Genomic DNA, 16286 nt, shown 5'->3' on the forward strand with positions numbered 1-16286 from the left:
TATCAACAGGATTTTTTAAAATCAATTTCTTAGCTTTTTGATGAACATAAAACAAAAGCAAACGATTCTGCTTAGTAGAAAATTAAGGCAAAAACACTTTTGTGATACACCCCCCTGATAATACCACTAATAAATGCAAAATAGATGTGATGTTACTCACAGTCAGAGGTGTAGAGTAGCCAAAAATTGTACTTAAGTAAGAGAACTATTACTTTAGAACTTTTTTCACCAAGTACTACGTACTGTATCTCAGAAAAAACTTGGCTCTACACGAACAACCATATTGCGAAACATTAAAGTACAGTAGCATGGTAGGCCTAAGTATTCTTTAAAAACAGGGCAGAAGTTTTATTTACCAAGTATATTTAATATTTTTGGCCACTGTAAAATTACACGCAGTTTGAACAGTAACACTGTGTTTGAATACAGGAAAATAAAACTGTGTACTTTAATCAAGTCATTCTTAGGCGTACCACGAGATTGAGCCTGCTTACCACTAGTGGCAGAGGGTATTACCAACATGGTTTCAAAATTGAGACCAAACATGGCACTGTCACGCCAAATTTATTCCCCCTACAAAAACCTTCCTCCCCATTTACTTCCGGGGTCATGATTAATACAGACGGGTTTTTTAATGCTATATTATAAAAATACAGACGTTTTGTTAACGTTATATTATAAAAAACAATTTACAAACACACTTGAGGGTTGCAGGTTCGATTCCCGCTTCCGACATCCTAGTCACTGCCGTTGTGTCCTTGGGCAAGACACTTTACCCACCTGCTCCCAGTGCCACCCACACTGGTTTAAATGTAACTTAGATATTGGGTTTCACTATGTAAAGCGCTTTGAGTCACTAGAGAAAAGCGCTATATAAATATAATTCACTTCACTTCACAAGCTATGGGATGACTTAAGAGGAAACTTGAGGAAACGTAACCCCGGAAGTAAATGCGTCATCCCATAGCTTGTGTTTGTAAATTGTTTTTTTAATTTTATTTTTACAATATAGCGTTAACAAAACGTCTGTATTTTTATAATATAGTTTTATATTTTTACAATATAGCGTTAATAAAACGTCTGTATTAATCATGACCCCGGAAGTAAATGGGGGGGAAGGTTTTTGTTTGGGGGAAGAAATTTGACGTGACAGCACCCTGTTGTCACGTGAGAGGCTTTTGGCCAATCATTTAGGAGATAGTTTGGCCATACTCTTTCTGATTGGTCAAAAGCCCGCCACGTGACTACAGGGCGCCATGTTTGGTCCCAAATTTGAAACCGAGTTGGCCATACTCTCGGAATATACGGCTCTGACTAGTGGAACACCTAGCACAGTTTGGGAATCACTGCTTTGGAGTAATTTGACTCAAGTAAAAGCACCGACTAGCTGGTGAGGGGCTGGTGATTTATTTAGTAGCTATTTTTTACATCCATAGTTGGTGTGGGTGTCAAAGAGACACTTCTACAACATGTACTACAAAATAAGCACATTTTACAGTCACTTAGTGAAGTGAATGATATTTATATAGCTCTTTTCTCTATAGACTCAAAGAGCTTTACATAGTGTAACCCATTATCTACATCTTTAAGCCATATTGATTTCCAACCTCACACACTGCAAATTATTTGCCAATTGCCATCCATCCATCCATTTTCTACTGCTTATTCCCTTTGGGGTCGCGGGGTAGGCTGGTGCCTTTAACAAGATTTAAAATGGTTAATTCTAGAAATGCCCCTTAGTTTTGAGAGCTATTTACTTATTTTTAGTCATTGACTTGACATCATATTCTTAACTTTAGTATGTATAATTATAATTTATCTATTCTAGTTCAAAAATCTGCGATGAGGTGGCGACTTGTCCAGGGTGTACTCCGCTTTCCGCCCGATTGTAGCTGAGATAGGCACCCAGCGCCCCCCGCGTCCTCAAACGGAATAAGCGGTACAAAATGGATGGATGGATAGTTCAAAATTTTAAAATTGAGGAAATAATTGGTTTACCGAACATATAATATCTTCTTTAAAAATTCTGCAACATCCCGAGGATGCTTATTTTAAGAATTGCATTGTATTTGCATTAAAGACTGCCTGTTTTCAGAATGAAATATCTATCTATCTTAAAATCCCTATTCATTTTTCGATATACAAATCTAAATCTAAATCAGTGACTAGGATGGCAGAAGCTGGAATCAAACATGGAACCCTTCTAGTTGGGCACGGCCGCTCTACCAACCGAGCCACGCCACCGCCCCTTAAGACATTTTAACAGGGCTAATGTTAGCATATGCGCAGCTCAAACATTGTAAACATCTAGACAATATCTACAACTTACTACAACATTTTTTCTCCAGTTGGAAGTGGAATTATTGTAGACTGAAATGTGAACATTTCTACAGACACAAATGACGTGGCATGGTATAAATGTTATTTTTCCTAGTTTGTAAGGAAACATTGATTTTGTGTAACTTTTTACAGTGTGTGGTTTAAGTGCTGTCATGTGTGCCAGGTTCCCTTTGAATGGTGAAATGGAGTCAAAGGTCACCAGTGCTTACATTGGATTGGTGAAACAGAGTCACGTGACCGTGCCTGCCGGAAGAACTCTCTAATAAGAAAAATGAATACGTCTTTGCGAACAGTAATCAATAGAATATGAATTATTAGGGGCTGTTAAATTTGTTTATTTTTAAAATAACATTAATCACACTTTTTAATTCAGATTAATCATGATTAATCACGGGTTATTACTCCCTTGCATAATTCAAAATAACTTGAAAATTGACCTTGGTATTTGGACACAGATTATTGTATATTGTCATAATTTCTTACGGAAACATGTTTAAATGCTCTCCATGCATTTGTTCAAAACTTGCAAACAGTTTTATTAAAACTCTAGGTTTATTTTGAGATGAAATTGATCACAGAACACAAAAGCGGGAGTCTCCTCAGTTACCATTTCACTGTTATATAAATTGATGTGGTCACTGACCGTGTAACAACCAGCTCCGCTTATCACGATTATGGCAAAAGGACATTTACAGTCACAATAAATGCTGGATTAATCTGCATTTATACACAATTAATGCAATATTTTTTGTGATTAATCATATGAGTTAACTTGTTATTTTTTACAGCCCTGAAATATATGCGTATGTATATATATATATATATATATATATATATATATATATATATATATATATATATATATATATATATAGGAATAAGTGTACCGTTTGGAAAAAAACAACAATGCAATGATGTGAAAGTGGGATTTCTTCTTCACCAAAATACTCAAATGAAAGTTAAACGTGTGTTGCATTAAAACTACTCCGACAAGTACAAGGTATCCAATTTTTACTTAAAAGTAAATAACGGAGTAAAAAATTACTACCCGCCTCTGCTCACTGTATAATGCATATGTTCCTTCTTGACTGCACTTAAATGTAGAATATAAGTAGAATATATTTATATTATTCATATATTATATATATAATATATGATATAAATTATATTATTTATTATTATTATTGTCTATTGTGAATGAACTGTGGTGCTGAATTTCCCACAGGGATCATCAAAGTACTTTCTATTCTATTTGATTTTATTCTACTCTATTCTATTCTATATGTTACATTGGGTGTTCTTGGTAAGTGTATTCCTTAGTTACAAATCAAATGACAACTTTCGTGTGCTTATTACAGCGGATGTATTTTAAACTGAGTAAATTTCATTAAAACATTTAGTAACATGACATCTAAAATATTTAAACCATGAAACTAACTTTGGGCCTAATCTACTAAGATCCAAATAGCACTTGCTAAACAGCATGTGCAAATTATAGAATTGATTATACTATTAGTGGGTGTGTTGCGTGTGATCTACTAAGACTCTGTGTACAATTAATAACTGCCAACTTATTCAAATAAGTTTTTTTTGCGTGTCCTACTGTCTGTGGCCATGGAAACACTCATTTCCCTCCACATTGATGTTATTACGCTCTCCAACCTGTGTGTGATGTGGTTGAACTAGCAGCACACATCTATAATCTCGCACACCTTTTTCTGCAATATAGAATCGCAATCAAGACAAAAAAACTAGATTTAGCTTGCTGACATGCTCTCTGCAGGGAGGCAGTGAATCATCACCGGAGTAGCACATTCATGCGTCTAGAATGATCCACTTGAAGAAAATGTATATTTTAAGGATTTTTTTCATATTGGAAATATACTATAATAATCAATTTCCTGTATGAAAAATAAACAATGAAAACAAAACTGCAGCAGACACCAAAACACATCAGTTGAATTAGTTTTAATGAGTCCCTTGAGGCAACCAGCAGCTGTAAAATTACAAAATAATATTGCTGAATAGACGATATGTGCAATACTTTTTTGTTCTGACAGTGCATTTAAGTTGGCACACACACATAGGACTAATGATTCTCCGTCCAACTGTCTTTGCAGCGTATTCACCCACTCTCTCACAGCCGTGTAGGTAACTGTGTCATTTTGCAAGTACTTTTCAGATGTACTTGCAAAATGCAATAGAGATGCAAAATTGCACCAGCAGAGCAGTTTCAGCCTTGATAGATCACACCGGACGTGCTGTATAACTGTATTTGCATTTCCTCTGATTGTGATATTCAGCATCTATTCTGCATATTCAATAAGACAGACACGCTTAATTGATTGCGCTCCTTATTCTTTTCACTTAAGAGACGCAATACTCTGCAGAAAAGTTTGGTATTTCAGCTTTTGCGTCTACTATCAAGTTTGCTCGTGTTTTAGTACAAGCAAACTAAGTAGATCAGGCCCGTGTTACAAGTTTTACTTTTGAGATAAATATGGCAACAAGTCTAGGGTGTACCCCACCTCTCACCAAAAGTCAGCTGGGATAGGCTCTAGCTTACCATGACTCTAATGAGGATAAGTCGTAAAGAAACTAAATGGATGAAGATAAATTTGTCATGTCAAGCTTTTCACAGCAATCCTGAGGTTAAAAACCAGATGCGATTTTTGTAGCGTGTTTTATAGTAATAGGTTCAAGAAATCCACTAAAAACTGATGAATTGTTATGTATTTCACCCGATTAGAATTGTTCAGTGGGTTCAAAATAACATTTAATGAAAAAAATTACAATTTGGAAACGAGTATCAGACACATCCCACACTGCAAAAAGTCAGTGTTCAAAAAACAAAACAAAAAAAGACAAAAATTAGGGGTATTTTATTTGAACTAAGCAAAGTTGTCTGCCAATACAAGAATTTTCGACTTGTCAAGACTTTCCAAAACAAGTAAATTTAGCTAACCTCGATGAACCCCAAATTACCTTAAAACAAGTACATTCTCACTAAGAACAAGTGCACTTTTCTTGGTAGAAAAAAAATAGACCTTTTTACTCAATATGTTGAAAAATATTCTTAAATTAAGTAAATGCTAGTGCCATTATCTTGACATAATGATAAGCACTCGGAATCATGATTTTTTTCATGCTTGAAGTAAGAAATTATTACTTCAAAAAAGTATTTTTTTTTCTTGTGAATGTTGATGACACAGCTTTGCATCAGTTGATATTCTAGTATCAAGCATGTTTTACTGAATATAGGTCATAAAATCTCAGCAACAAGCTGTAATATCTTACTGAGATAATTTAGGATCAAAACCCTTAAAACAAGTAAAACACTCTAACATAAAATCTGCTTAGTGAGAAGAATTGTCTTCTCAGACAGAAAATAACCAAATATAACCCTTATTTGAGATATTTAATCTTACTTAGATTTCAGTTTTTGCAGTGTATCACATGACCGTCATATACCAACCACTTCACAATGTTGTACCAGTGTATGCCACTATTGGTTCTAATCGGTTACATTTTCTTGTGTCCTTCCCAAAAGACCACATTTGGTATTTTGTCAGAAGCAGAAAACCCAATGCACCTAGTTGTGATTTCATAATATTGAATGTAAACAATTTCCCTAAAATAAATATAGAGTATTTCTGTTATTGGAAGTTGCAGTTTGACAGCAGCGATTGCTCTCAGCTGTCACCGTCCCTTCTCCTCGTTGGCCCTCACTTCAAAGCCAGGGTAACATAATGTACAATCTTTTAATAGCTTTAGACCAAAAGCTCTTGGAAGTCCCCTACCATTGTATACCCTACCTCGGTCTAAACACCCAATCAAGATGATCTGGGCTGTCTTCAATAACAGCTAAATGCAATTCAAGACCCACAGCCTCTTTGAAGTCATTTTGCAACAAGATGATTTTTCTGAGGTACAGGAGGTATAACCCAGGTGCAATTGCCAGACTTTGTTGTGACGCCTCAGAAAAATTGCAATTACTGGACCCCCAGTTTTTTTGAAAAGATATTACACAAGTTACCATACTCCAAATACAATTCCGGCAAGATTATTTGATTGGGAGGTTTCGAATGCAGGGTCAATATGCGATGTCTTAGGTAGCAATACTACCTGACGTTGTCAATATTTGCACCTGTGTGTCAATTTTCAGACCCTTTTAAATATTGCTGGCTTTTTTTGTGATGGTTGCGGCCTAAAATGCCTGATTTTCCGGCCACATTTTCAAAGACTTGAGACAAAATTTGCAAACGTTTTAAGGCTGTTTTTTTTTTCATTAAAATTGCATATTCATTTGATTTTATGAATTTGTAATCTATGTTTTGTAACCAGAACCCCCCAAAAAGCAGAGATATTCAGCAAATCTATCGACAGCAATTTATCAGTCCCCCCAGTATCTCGCAGGCCATTTTTGAAATGCGTGAATTTGCAGAAGTCCTTCCCCAAAATGTTTTCTTTTTTTGGGGTATTTGTTGTATTAATGTCTGCTGCACATTTGCGCTTGAAAGTCGATCATAAACTTTTGTTTATGTTCCAACACATTGCACATACTTTACCCGCATTCGACAGAGTTGCAGGGCCGTGCATACGTCATTGGAATTGGTTGAATTTGCAAAGATTGGCGCCGTCGCAACATTGAAAAATCTTAGAGGAACGGATTTTTTGATAAACCCTCTAACTTTGAGCTTTTCACATTTATGTAAGTGTTGCTTCATTTAACCATCAAAAAGCATCAACATTTGCCTTGGTGTGGTTGTGAATGCTTCGGTAGAATAATTGGAATTAACTGTCCAACAGCTGGAGTTGCTATGCATGCTGCACAGGGCTAGAGCTAGGGGTTACGAGTTAAGGGTTAGTAGGCCTAGGTTCACGGCTACCTCTCTCTTTAGTTATATATTTCTTATTTCTAATTACATATTTCTCATTACTTATTTCTGGTCTCTATTTATTTATTTTTTTACAATTTTACCTTTTGTACTGTTTATATTGTGCAAAAAATAAATAAAAAAATCATATTTTAGAAACCTACGATAAAAGTGCATACTCAACAGGCTTGTCCAAAATTCCTAATTTAGAATTAGAATTAAACTGGCTCCACTCAACAGCATGTTTAATTGGAATTACTAGAAGTAATATATAGGCGGTATATTTTATAATATATAATACAGTAATATATAATATAGTAATATATTAGCGGCCGTGTCGGCATCTTGAGGGTTCCAAGTTCCATCCCCGCTTCCGCCATTCTCGTCACTGCCGTTGTGTCCTTGGGCAGGACACTTGACCCACCTGCTCCCAGTGCCACCAACACTGGTTTAAATGTAACTTAGATATTGGGTGTCACTGTGTGAAAGCGCTTTGAGTCACTAGAGAAAAGCGCTATATAAATATAATTCACTTCACTTCACTTCACTTCAAGTCAAAATTATACTAATTGCAATTTAAAAAAGTCCCTACAGGGGATGTATTATGCAAAACCAACTTATCTTACCTGCAGATATCTGTTTTTGTGTTTTTGGGATCCCAATAAAGTCACAAAAATGTTCATCTCAAACATGGAGGCGTAGAGGAGATAGTCATTAAACTATCTTCCAAACGAGCTGATTTAAATTTGAGACTTTAGTGACGTATTTTGCCTTAGTTACTACATCAGCGGATATCTCCATATGCGGTAGAGGTTTACCTGAAGAGCTTTGTGTGAGTCTTCCATTTTTACTAAGTTGTAATACAAATTTTTCTCTATCCTTTTGTTGTGGGGCAGACTGGTTCGTACATGCGCATGCATTCTCCATTTCCAATACAAAGTAGCGTATAGTTCTAACTTACTGGATATCTGTCAGTAGACTTGATATGGAAGTGCTAACTGACGGCAAGAATACACAGTCTAAGTAGGTTTGACCGAGAGGAGGGCATCTGACATGTAAATAAGACAACAGCACATTCGGAAGAGACGGTCAAAGAGCGACTTGAAGCTGGTTTGTAAAACATATTGAAGTGAAGTGAATACTATTTATATAGCGCTTTTTCTCTAGTGACTCAAAGCGCTTTACATAGTGAAACCCAATATCTAAGTTTCATTTAAACCAGTGTGGGTGGCACTGGGAGCAGGTGGGTAAAGTGTCTTGCCCAAAGACACAACGGCAGTGACTAGGATGGCGGAAGCGGGGATCGAACCTGCAACCCTCAAGTTGCTGGCACGGCCACTCTACCAACCGAGCTATACCGCCCCGTCCTATTGTATGCACAATTAGGACCAAATAACCACTATTACATGTTATGTAGACCTCAAGCAAGTGTTTTAAATGTGGAGAAAAAAATCACTATATGACCCGTTTAAAGGCGGGTAACAGGAATGATTACCATCCATTTACTACAGCTTGAGCTTTTTGGGGTCGTGGGGGTGCTGGAGCATATCCCAGCTGCACTCGGGCGGAAGGCGGGGTACACCCTAGGCAAGTTGCCTCCTCATCAACACAGATAGACAGTAGGGCCAATTTAGTGTTTCCAATTAACCGGTCCCCACTTGCATGTCTTTGGAGGTGGGAAGAAGCCGTAGTATCCAGACACAACCAATGCAGTCACGGGGAGAACATGCACACTCCCAAACCCGGGAATAGAACCCAAGACATTCTTACTGTGAGGCACCAGCACTAACTGCTGCCCCTAATTTAACAAATGTTTTGGTGAGTACTAAAACTACTTTAAATATTATAAAATCAAACACATTCCCTCACTTATTATTTGGAAATTTTATTTTGAAAAATAACAAATGATACAGAAATGTGTTAAATGTTAAATAATCCTTTTTTTTATAGTTCTGAATTTATGGAGTATCATAAATTGCATTTAGGTTTTATATACTGTATGTTCTCAAAGGTTTTATCATTGAGAAAAAATATTTCTGGTCTGAATATATTTTTGGTACAGCTAAAAATTATTTCTACAAGTGCGGAGAATGCAGGTATGGCCAGATAAAAATGCTTTTTTTGTTCCCCAAAAAACAAAATAATCAACATCCTCTGTATTAAAAAGAGTTTGAGGTGATTCCTTGTCTGTGTACTAATGTGAAAGGTGGAATTTAGAATGAATACTTGGAATCCATCCATCCATCCATCCATCCATCATCTTCCGCTTATCCGAGGTCGGGTCGCGGGGGCAGCAGCCTAAGCAGGGAAGCCCAGACTTCCCTATCTCCAGCCACTTCGTCTAGCTCTTCCCGGGGGATCACGAGGCGTTCCCAGGCCAGCCGGGAGACATAGTCTTTCCAACGTGTCCTGGGTCTTCCCCGTGGCCTCCTACCGGTTGGACGTGCCCTAAACAGATCCCTAGGGAGGCGTTCGGGTGGCATCCTGACCAGATCCCCGAACCACCTCATCTGGCTCCTCTCGATGTGGAGGAGCAGCAGCTTTACGTTGAGCTCCTCCCGGATGGCAGAGCTTCTCACCCTATCTCTAAGGGAGAGCCCCGCCACCCGGCGGAGGAAACTCATTTCGGCCGCTTGTACCCGTGATCTTATCCTTTCGGTCATGACCCAAAGCTCATGACCATAGGTGAGGATGGGAACGTAGATCGACCGGTAAATTGAGAGCTTTGCCTTCCGGCTCAGCTCCTTCTTCACCACAACCGATCGATACAACGTCCGCATTACTGAAAACGCCGCACCGATCCTCCTGTCGATCTCACGATCCACTCTTCCCTCACTCGTGAACAAGACTCCTAGGTACTTGAACTCCTCCACTTGGGGCAGGGTCTCCTCCCCAACCCGGAGATGGCACTCCACCCTTTTCCGGGCGAGAACCATGGACTCGGACTTGGAGGTGCTGATTCTCATTCCGGTCGCTTCACACTCGGCTGCGAACCGCTCCAGTGAGAGCTGAAGATCCCGGCCAGATGAAGCCATCAGGACTACATCATCTGCAAAACGCAGAGACCTAATCCCGTGGCCACCAAACCGGATCCCCTCAACGCCTTGGCTGCGCCTAGAAATTCTGTCCATAAAAGTTATGTCTACATGTGCTTTGTGGACTTGGAGAAGGCATTCGACCGTGTCCCTCGGGAAGTCCTGTGGGGAGTGCTCAAAGAGTATGGGGTACCGGACTGTCTTATTGTGGCAGTCCGCTCCCTGTATGATCAGTGTCAGAGCTTGGTCCGCATTGCTGGCAGTAAGTCGGACACGTTTCCAGTGAGGGTTGGACTCCGCCAAGGCTGTCCTTTGTCACCGATTCTGTTCATAACTTTTATGAATACTTGGAATCAGTTCTGGAAATGAAGTATTTTCCACATGATTTCCCTCCATATTTGAATATTGTATTCAAATTAAACTGCATAAGGTACATGGTAATATTGCTATGAAATATGTCAAACAGACACGCATGAAATATACTGTAAAGCAGGAGTCTGGAATACACCAATAGTTGGAATGTTTTCGGAATTTCAATTTTACTTCCTGATTATTTGATTAAAAGAGATCGGGAAGAAGATTACACACAGGTGGACAGTTAAAGTTTAATAATAAACTCTTTCCTCACAAGGACCAAAATTAATTTTAAAAGGACTAATAATTATCATTCCCAGGACAAGTGTGCAATTTCGATACTTAAAAATGTACAAATATAATATAGACACTAGTTACAGTGACTTTGACCTTATCATTATTAGGTGGATAAGTAATTTGTCTGGTTTTCAACATCATTGATCGAACTCTTGAAATTGATTGGATACATGCTGATCAGTTTCAATGACTCGTCCAGGCATTGACGCCATTTGATGCAGGATTCAATCAGTTGTTTTTGTGTAGTCTTTGGCCGTTTAATTTTTTCTAAATGATGAAGTTGTGATACAACACCTTGTTTAATTAATTTTTGTTTTACCTTTGTGAAACTTCATTAGACTACTGAGAAGGGACACATTGCTGAATGTCCAAAAGACCTAGAACTGGAACTGATCCAGAAAACACATCAATTGAAGGTATGTTTATCAAGTTTGAGGTCGCAAACACTTTTTTTATACAAACCACATTTATTGAGCTGATGTTTTTGTTTGTGAGAAAAATATTGTGATTAAAGTGTTTTACCAACATAACCCCAGGTCACCAATTTCACCGAAGAAAGTGAGGCACAGGGGAATATGGAACCATACTACAGAAGCACAGAGAAAAGTCCAGAACGGTAAGTATGATTTTATTAATTTTTTTGAACACATTTTTTGATACGTAATATTTGCTAGTTTTTTTTCATTACTCTTTAGTTGTTGTACAAAAAAGTATTAGGGGCATCCATTCATGTCAGCAAGTCAACTTCAAATGTAAAACTAATGTGTGATAAAACTCATTACATGCAAAGTGTAACGAGTTGGTCGCATGGTGATGCGGGTTTCGTTCTCCCAAGGATGCAGACGGGCTTTGGAAACAGCGTGCAGGTAGGAAATGATTTATTTGAGAATAAAATAGACTTAGACGAAACCAAAAGAGCTGACATGGGAGCTAGGAAACACTAAAGGGCCTTAGCATGGAAGCTATAATAAACAGAAAAACGTTGTCACTTGTTGCGTATGGCAGATTAGGAAGCAAGGCAGACTGACGGGAGAAGGCAGGCTAAATAATGACAGTAATCACAACACAGGTGCACGTCAGGAGCAAGCGCCAGGTGAAAACAATGAGCAACCATTGAAACAAACTGGGAGGCGCACAAACCGGAACCGAATGAGTCCAAAACAAACAGAAAACACAAAAACACTCAAAAATCTAAATCAAAATATGATCCGGGCAGCGGAGTATAACAGGACCCCTGTCCCCTTAAGAGACAGATTGCAGATGTCCCCTGTAAAAACTTAAAATCCCCCCAACTATAAGACAGTTCATGAGTCAAGGGAGGGTTGAGGGAGGACATGGCGGAGGGTCGCCAAGCCACGTGTCCCCGAATCCACTGCGGTCAAGTCAGGTGGCGGCGCCGAATGGAACGCGGCTGCTGCAATTGTCGAGGCGGGCGACCTCGAAAAGGTCACATTGGTGGCCGCTGAGAAGGTGGGCGTGAGTGGCGCCAGAAGTTCAGCAGCCGGAGAGTTCTGAGAAAACGTCTTGGGTGTTGCTGCTGTTTGCGCTACTGGCGTCCATCCACTGACCTCCGAGAGAGCCGCTTACAGGCCAGCTCGAAGTCGCTGAGACGTCGTCGTGGAAGCAGGAGGCGGTGCCATCGTCGCCGTGGAAGCAGGAGGCGGCGCCGTCTTTGTCGTGGAAGCAGGAGGCGGAGCCGTCGTCGCCGTGGAAGAAGGAGGCGGAGCCGTCGTCGCCGTGGAAGCAGGAGGCAGAGTTGTAGTTGCCGTGGAAGCAGGAGGCGACGCCGTTGTCGTCGTGGAAGCAGGAGGCGGAGCCGTCATCGCCGTGGACGCAGGAGGCAGAGCCGTCGTCGCCGTGGAAGGAGGAGGCGGAGCTGTTGTTGCCGTGGAAGCTGGAGGCGGTGTCGTCGTCGCTGTCGCCGTGGAAGGAGGAGGCGGTGTCGTCGTCGTGGTGAAAGCAGGAGGCGGCGTCGCCGTCGCGCTGAAAGCAGGAAGCAGCGTCGCCGTCGCGGTGAAAGCAGGAGGCGGCCTTGTCGTCGCCGTGGAAGCAAGAGGCGGCGTCGTCGTCGCCGTGGAAGCAGGTGCTGGTGTGGGAACCAGCCTTTGAGCAGGTGCTGGTGTGGGAACCAGCCTTTGAGCAGGTGCTGGTGTGGGAACCAGCCTTTGAGTAGGTGCTGGTGTGAGAACCAGCCTTTGAGCAGGTGCTGGTGTGGGAACCAGCCTTTGAGCAGGTGCTGGTGTGGGAACCAGCCTTTGAGCAGGTGCTGGTGTGGGAACCAGCCTTTGAACAGGTGCTGGTGTAGGAACCAGCCTTTGAACAGGTGCTGGTGTGGAAACCAGCCTTGGAGCTGGTGCTGGTGTGGAAACCAGACTTGGAGCAAGTGCTGGTGTGGAAACCAGACTTGGAGCTGGTGCTGGTGTGGGAACCAGACTTGGAGCGGGTGCTAGTGTGGAAACCAGACTTGGAGCAGGTGCTGGTGTGGAAACCAGACTTGGAGCGGGTGCTAGTGTGGAAACCAGACTTGGAGCTCAAGAAGCGGATACCAGCCGCACTCCCCTTGGTCGGAAATTGTCCTTAAGGGTGGGTGGAGGGAGATCAGGAGGGGTTAGACTCCTCCCCTTTTGATTGTCCACCAGGTCTTCTCCCAACCCCCACCTGAGGTTGATTGGGAGGCAGAGAGGGAAAGGCCACTGACGTGGGCGGGGCTAGAGTCCTTATGGGCGGAGTCCAACAAACAGGTGACTGGGATTGACTAGACCTGCATTTAAAAAAAAAAAGTCCCGATAATGTCTTATTGTAGCGTTAAAGTCATTTGGAACTAACTGAGAGACAGAATTAACAGAATTTAAAAAAAAATTATTCGTCTTTGAAGTCATCACCGGTGGGCGGGGTGACGTCATCGGGGGGCGTCAACGGAGTGACGTCATCCGCGCCGGTCTCCAGCTGACTGACAGCCCATTCAGTAAAATGTTTTGCAAATTGAGAAATGGGATTACCTAACATCGGCGGGGAGGAAGACTGGGCTGCTTCCTGATGACTGTGTTCCGGAGGGAAGGATTGCGGGAAATGCGCGTCTCTTTCGTGAGCCAAAGCCTTCTTGTGGGACTTCCGCTTTTGCTGACGCGTGCGAGCGGGCTGAGAGTGGACCTCCCCGGACCAGGTGGAGTCGATCGGGACCAGAAATCCTCCAGGTCCCCACATCATGTCTTCATCTGGCGAAATGCGGAGCGTCTCTGCCTCCATTGCTCGGAGGACCATCCACGCACCTTCGTAGACCTCTGTATTGCCCGCAGCGAGAGAACTTCTTGATGCTTGCTTCCTACTGTGACGCGTTGGTCGCAAGGTGATGCGGGTTTCGTTGTCCCAAGGATCCAGACGGGCTTTGGACACAGCATGCAGATAAGAAATGATTTATTTTAGAATAAAACAGGCTTAGAAAAAAACAAAAGAGCTAGCTTGGGAGCTAGAAAACACAAAAAAGGCTTAGTATGGTAGCTAGGATAAACAAAACCGAGAACAAACGTTGTCACTTGATGCGTATGGCAAATTAGGAAGCAAGGCAGACTAGACTGACGGGAGAAGGCAGGCTAAATAATGACAGTCATCACAACACAGGTGCGCGTTAGCAGCAAGCGGCAGTTGAAAACAATGAGCAACCATGGAAAAAAAAACCTGGGAGGCGCACAAACTGCAACCGAATGAGTCCAAAACAAACAGAAAACACAAAAAGACTCAAAAATATAAATCAAAATATGAACCGGTCAGCGTATCATAACACAAAGCAAGCTACATCAAGTCTTCATTTGTATTATAATTTTTTTGTTCATGGTTTTTTAAAACCGAAAATGTTCTGAGATTTTCCAAAAATCATCAAAATTATATTAAAAGAACACTTGAAATACCTTGAGTTGCATGTTATGAGCCTATGTCATATATTAGTTTCACCTTGTACAAACCCCGTTTCCATGAGTTTCCAAATTGTGTTAGATGTAAATATAACAGAATACAATGATTTGCAAATCCTTTTCAACCCATATTCAGTTGAATGCACTACAAAGACAAGATATTTGATGTTAAAACTCATAAACTTTATTTTTTTTTTGCAAATAATAATTAACTTAGAATTTCTGGCTAGAATATATGCCAAAGTAGTTGGGAAAGGGCATGTTCACTACTGTGTTACATCACCTTTTCTTTTAACAACACTCAATAAACATTTGGGAACTGAGGAAACTAATTGTTGAAGCTTTGAAAGTGGAATTCCTTCCCATTCTTGTTTTATGTAGAGCTTTAGTCGTTCAACAGTCCGGGGTCCCCGCTGTCGTATTTTACGCTTCATAATGCGCCACAAATTTTCGATGGGAGACAGCTCTGGACTGCAGGCGGGCCAGGAAAGTACCCGCACTCTTTTACTACGAAGCATGTGGCTTGGCATTGTCTTGCTGAAATAAGCAGGGGCGTCCATGATAACGTTGTTTGGATGACAACATATGTTGCTCTAAAACCTGTAAGGACTTTTCAGCATTAATGGTGCCTTCACAGATGTGTAAGTTACCCATGCCTTGGGCACTAATACACCCCCATACCATTAAATATGCTGGGTTTTGAACTCTGCACCTATATAATTTTCCTCTTTGTTCCGGAGGACACCATGTCCACAGTTTCCAAATATAATTTGAAATGTGGACTTTTCAGACCACCGAACACTTTTCCACTTTGCATCAGTCCATCTTAGATGAACTCGGGCCCAGCGAAGCCAGCGGCGTTCCTTGGTGTTGTTGATAAATGGGTTTTGCTTTGCATAGCAGAGTTTTAATTTGCACTTACAAATGTAGCAACCAACTGTAGTTACTGACAGTGGTTTCATGAAGTGTTCCTGAGCCCATAAGGTTATATTCTTTACACACTGATGTTGGTTTTTGATGCGATACCGCCTGAGGGATCAAAGGTCCCTAATATCATCGCTTACGTGCAGTGATATCTCCAGATTCTCTGAACCTTTTGATGATTTTACGGACCGTAGATGGTAAAATCCCTTAATTCCTTGCAATAACTCGTTGAGAAATGTTCTAAAGCTGTTCGACAATTTGCTTACAAACTGGTGACCCTCGCCACATCCTTGTTTGTGAATTACTTAGCATTTCATGGAAGCTGCTTTTATACACAATCATGGCACCCAACTGTTCCCAATTAGCCTGCACACCTGTGGGATGTTCCATATAAGGGTTTGATGAGCATTCCTCAACTTTATCAGTATTTATTGCCACCTTTCCCAACTTCTTTGTCACGTGTTACTGGCAAAAAAAAAAATGTTTATCAGTTTGAACATCAAATATGTTGTCTTTGTAGCATATTCAACTGAATATGGGTTGAAAATGAT

At 40.8% G+C, this 16286-nt stretch overlaps 1 protein-coding gene across 1 annotated transcript in view; it reads left to right on the plus strand.

Annotated features, from left to right (window-relative positions):
- The window catches only part of jhy (junctional cadherin complex regulator), a 93625-nt gene that overhangs the window by 41784 nt on the left and 35555 nt on the right, over positions 1 to 16286 (plus strand). Inside the window, exons 4-5 of the mRNA XM_061898032.1 lie at positions 11242 to 11319; positions 11440 to 11519. Of these exons, the coding sequence (XP_061754016.1) occupies positions 11242 to 11319; positions 11440 to 11519 (158 nt within the window). The remainder of the gene's footprint in view (positions 1 to 11241; positions 11320 to 11439; positions 11520 to 16286) is intronic.

Source organism: Nerophis ophidion, linkage group LG04 (assembly GCF_033978795.1).
Source record: "Nerophis ophidion isolate RoL-2023_Sa linkage group LG04, RoL_Noph_v1.0, whole genome shotgun sequence".
NCBI lineage: Eukaryota > Metazoa > Chordata > Actinopteri > Syngnathiformes > Syngnathidae > Nerophis > Nerophis ophidion.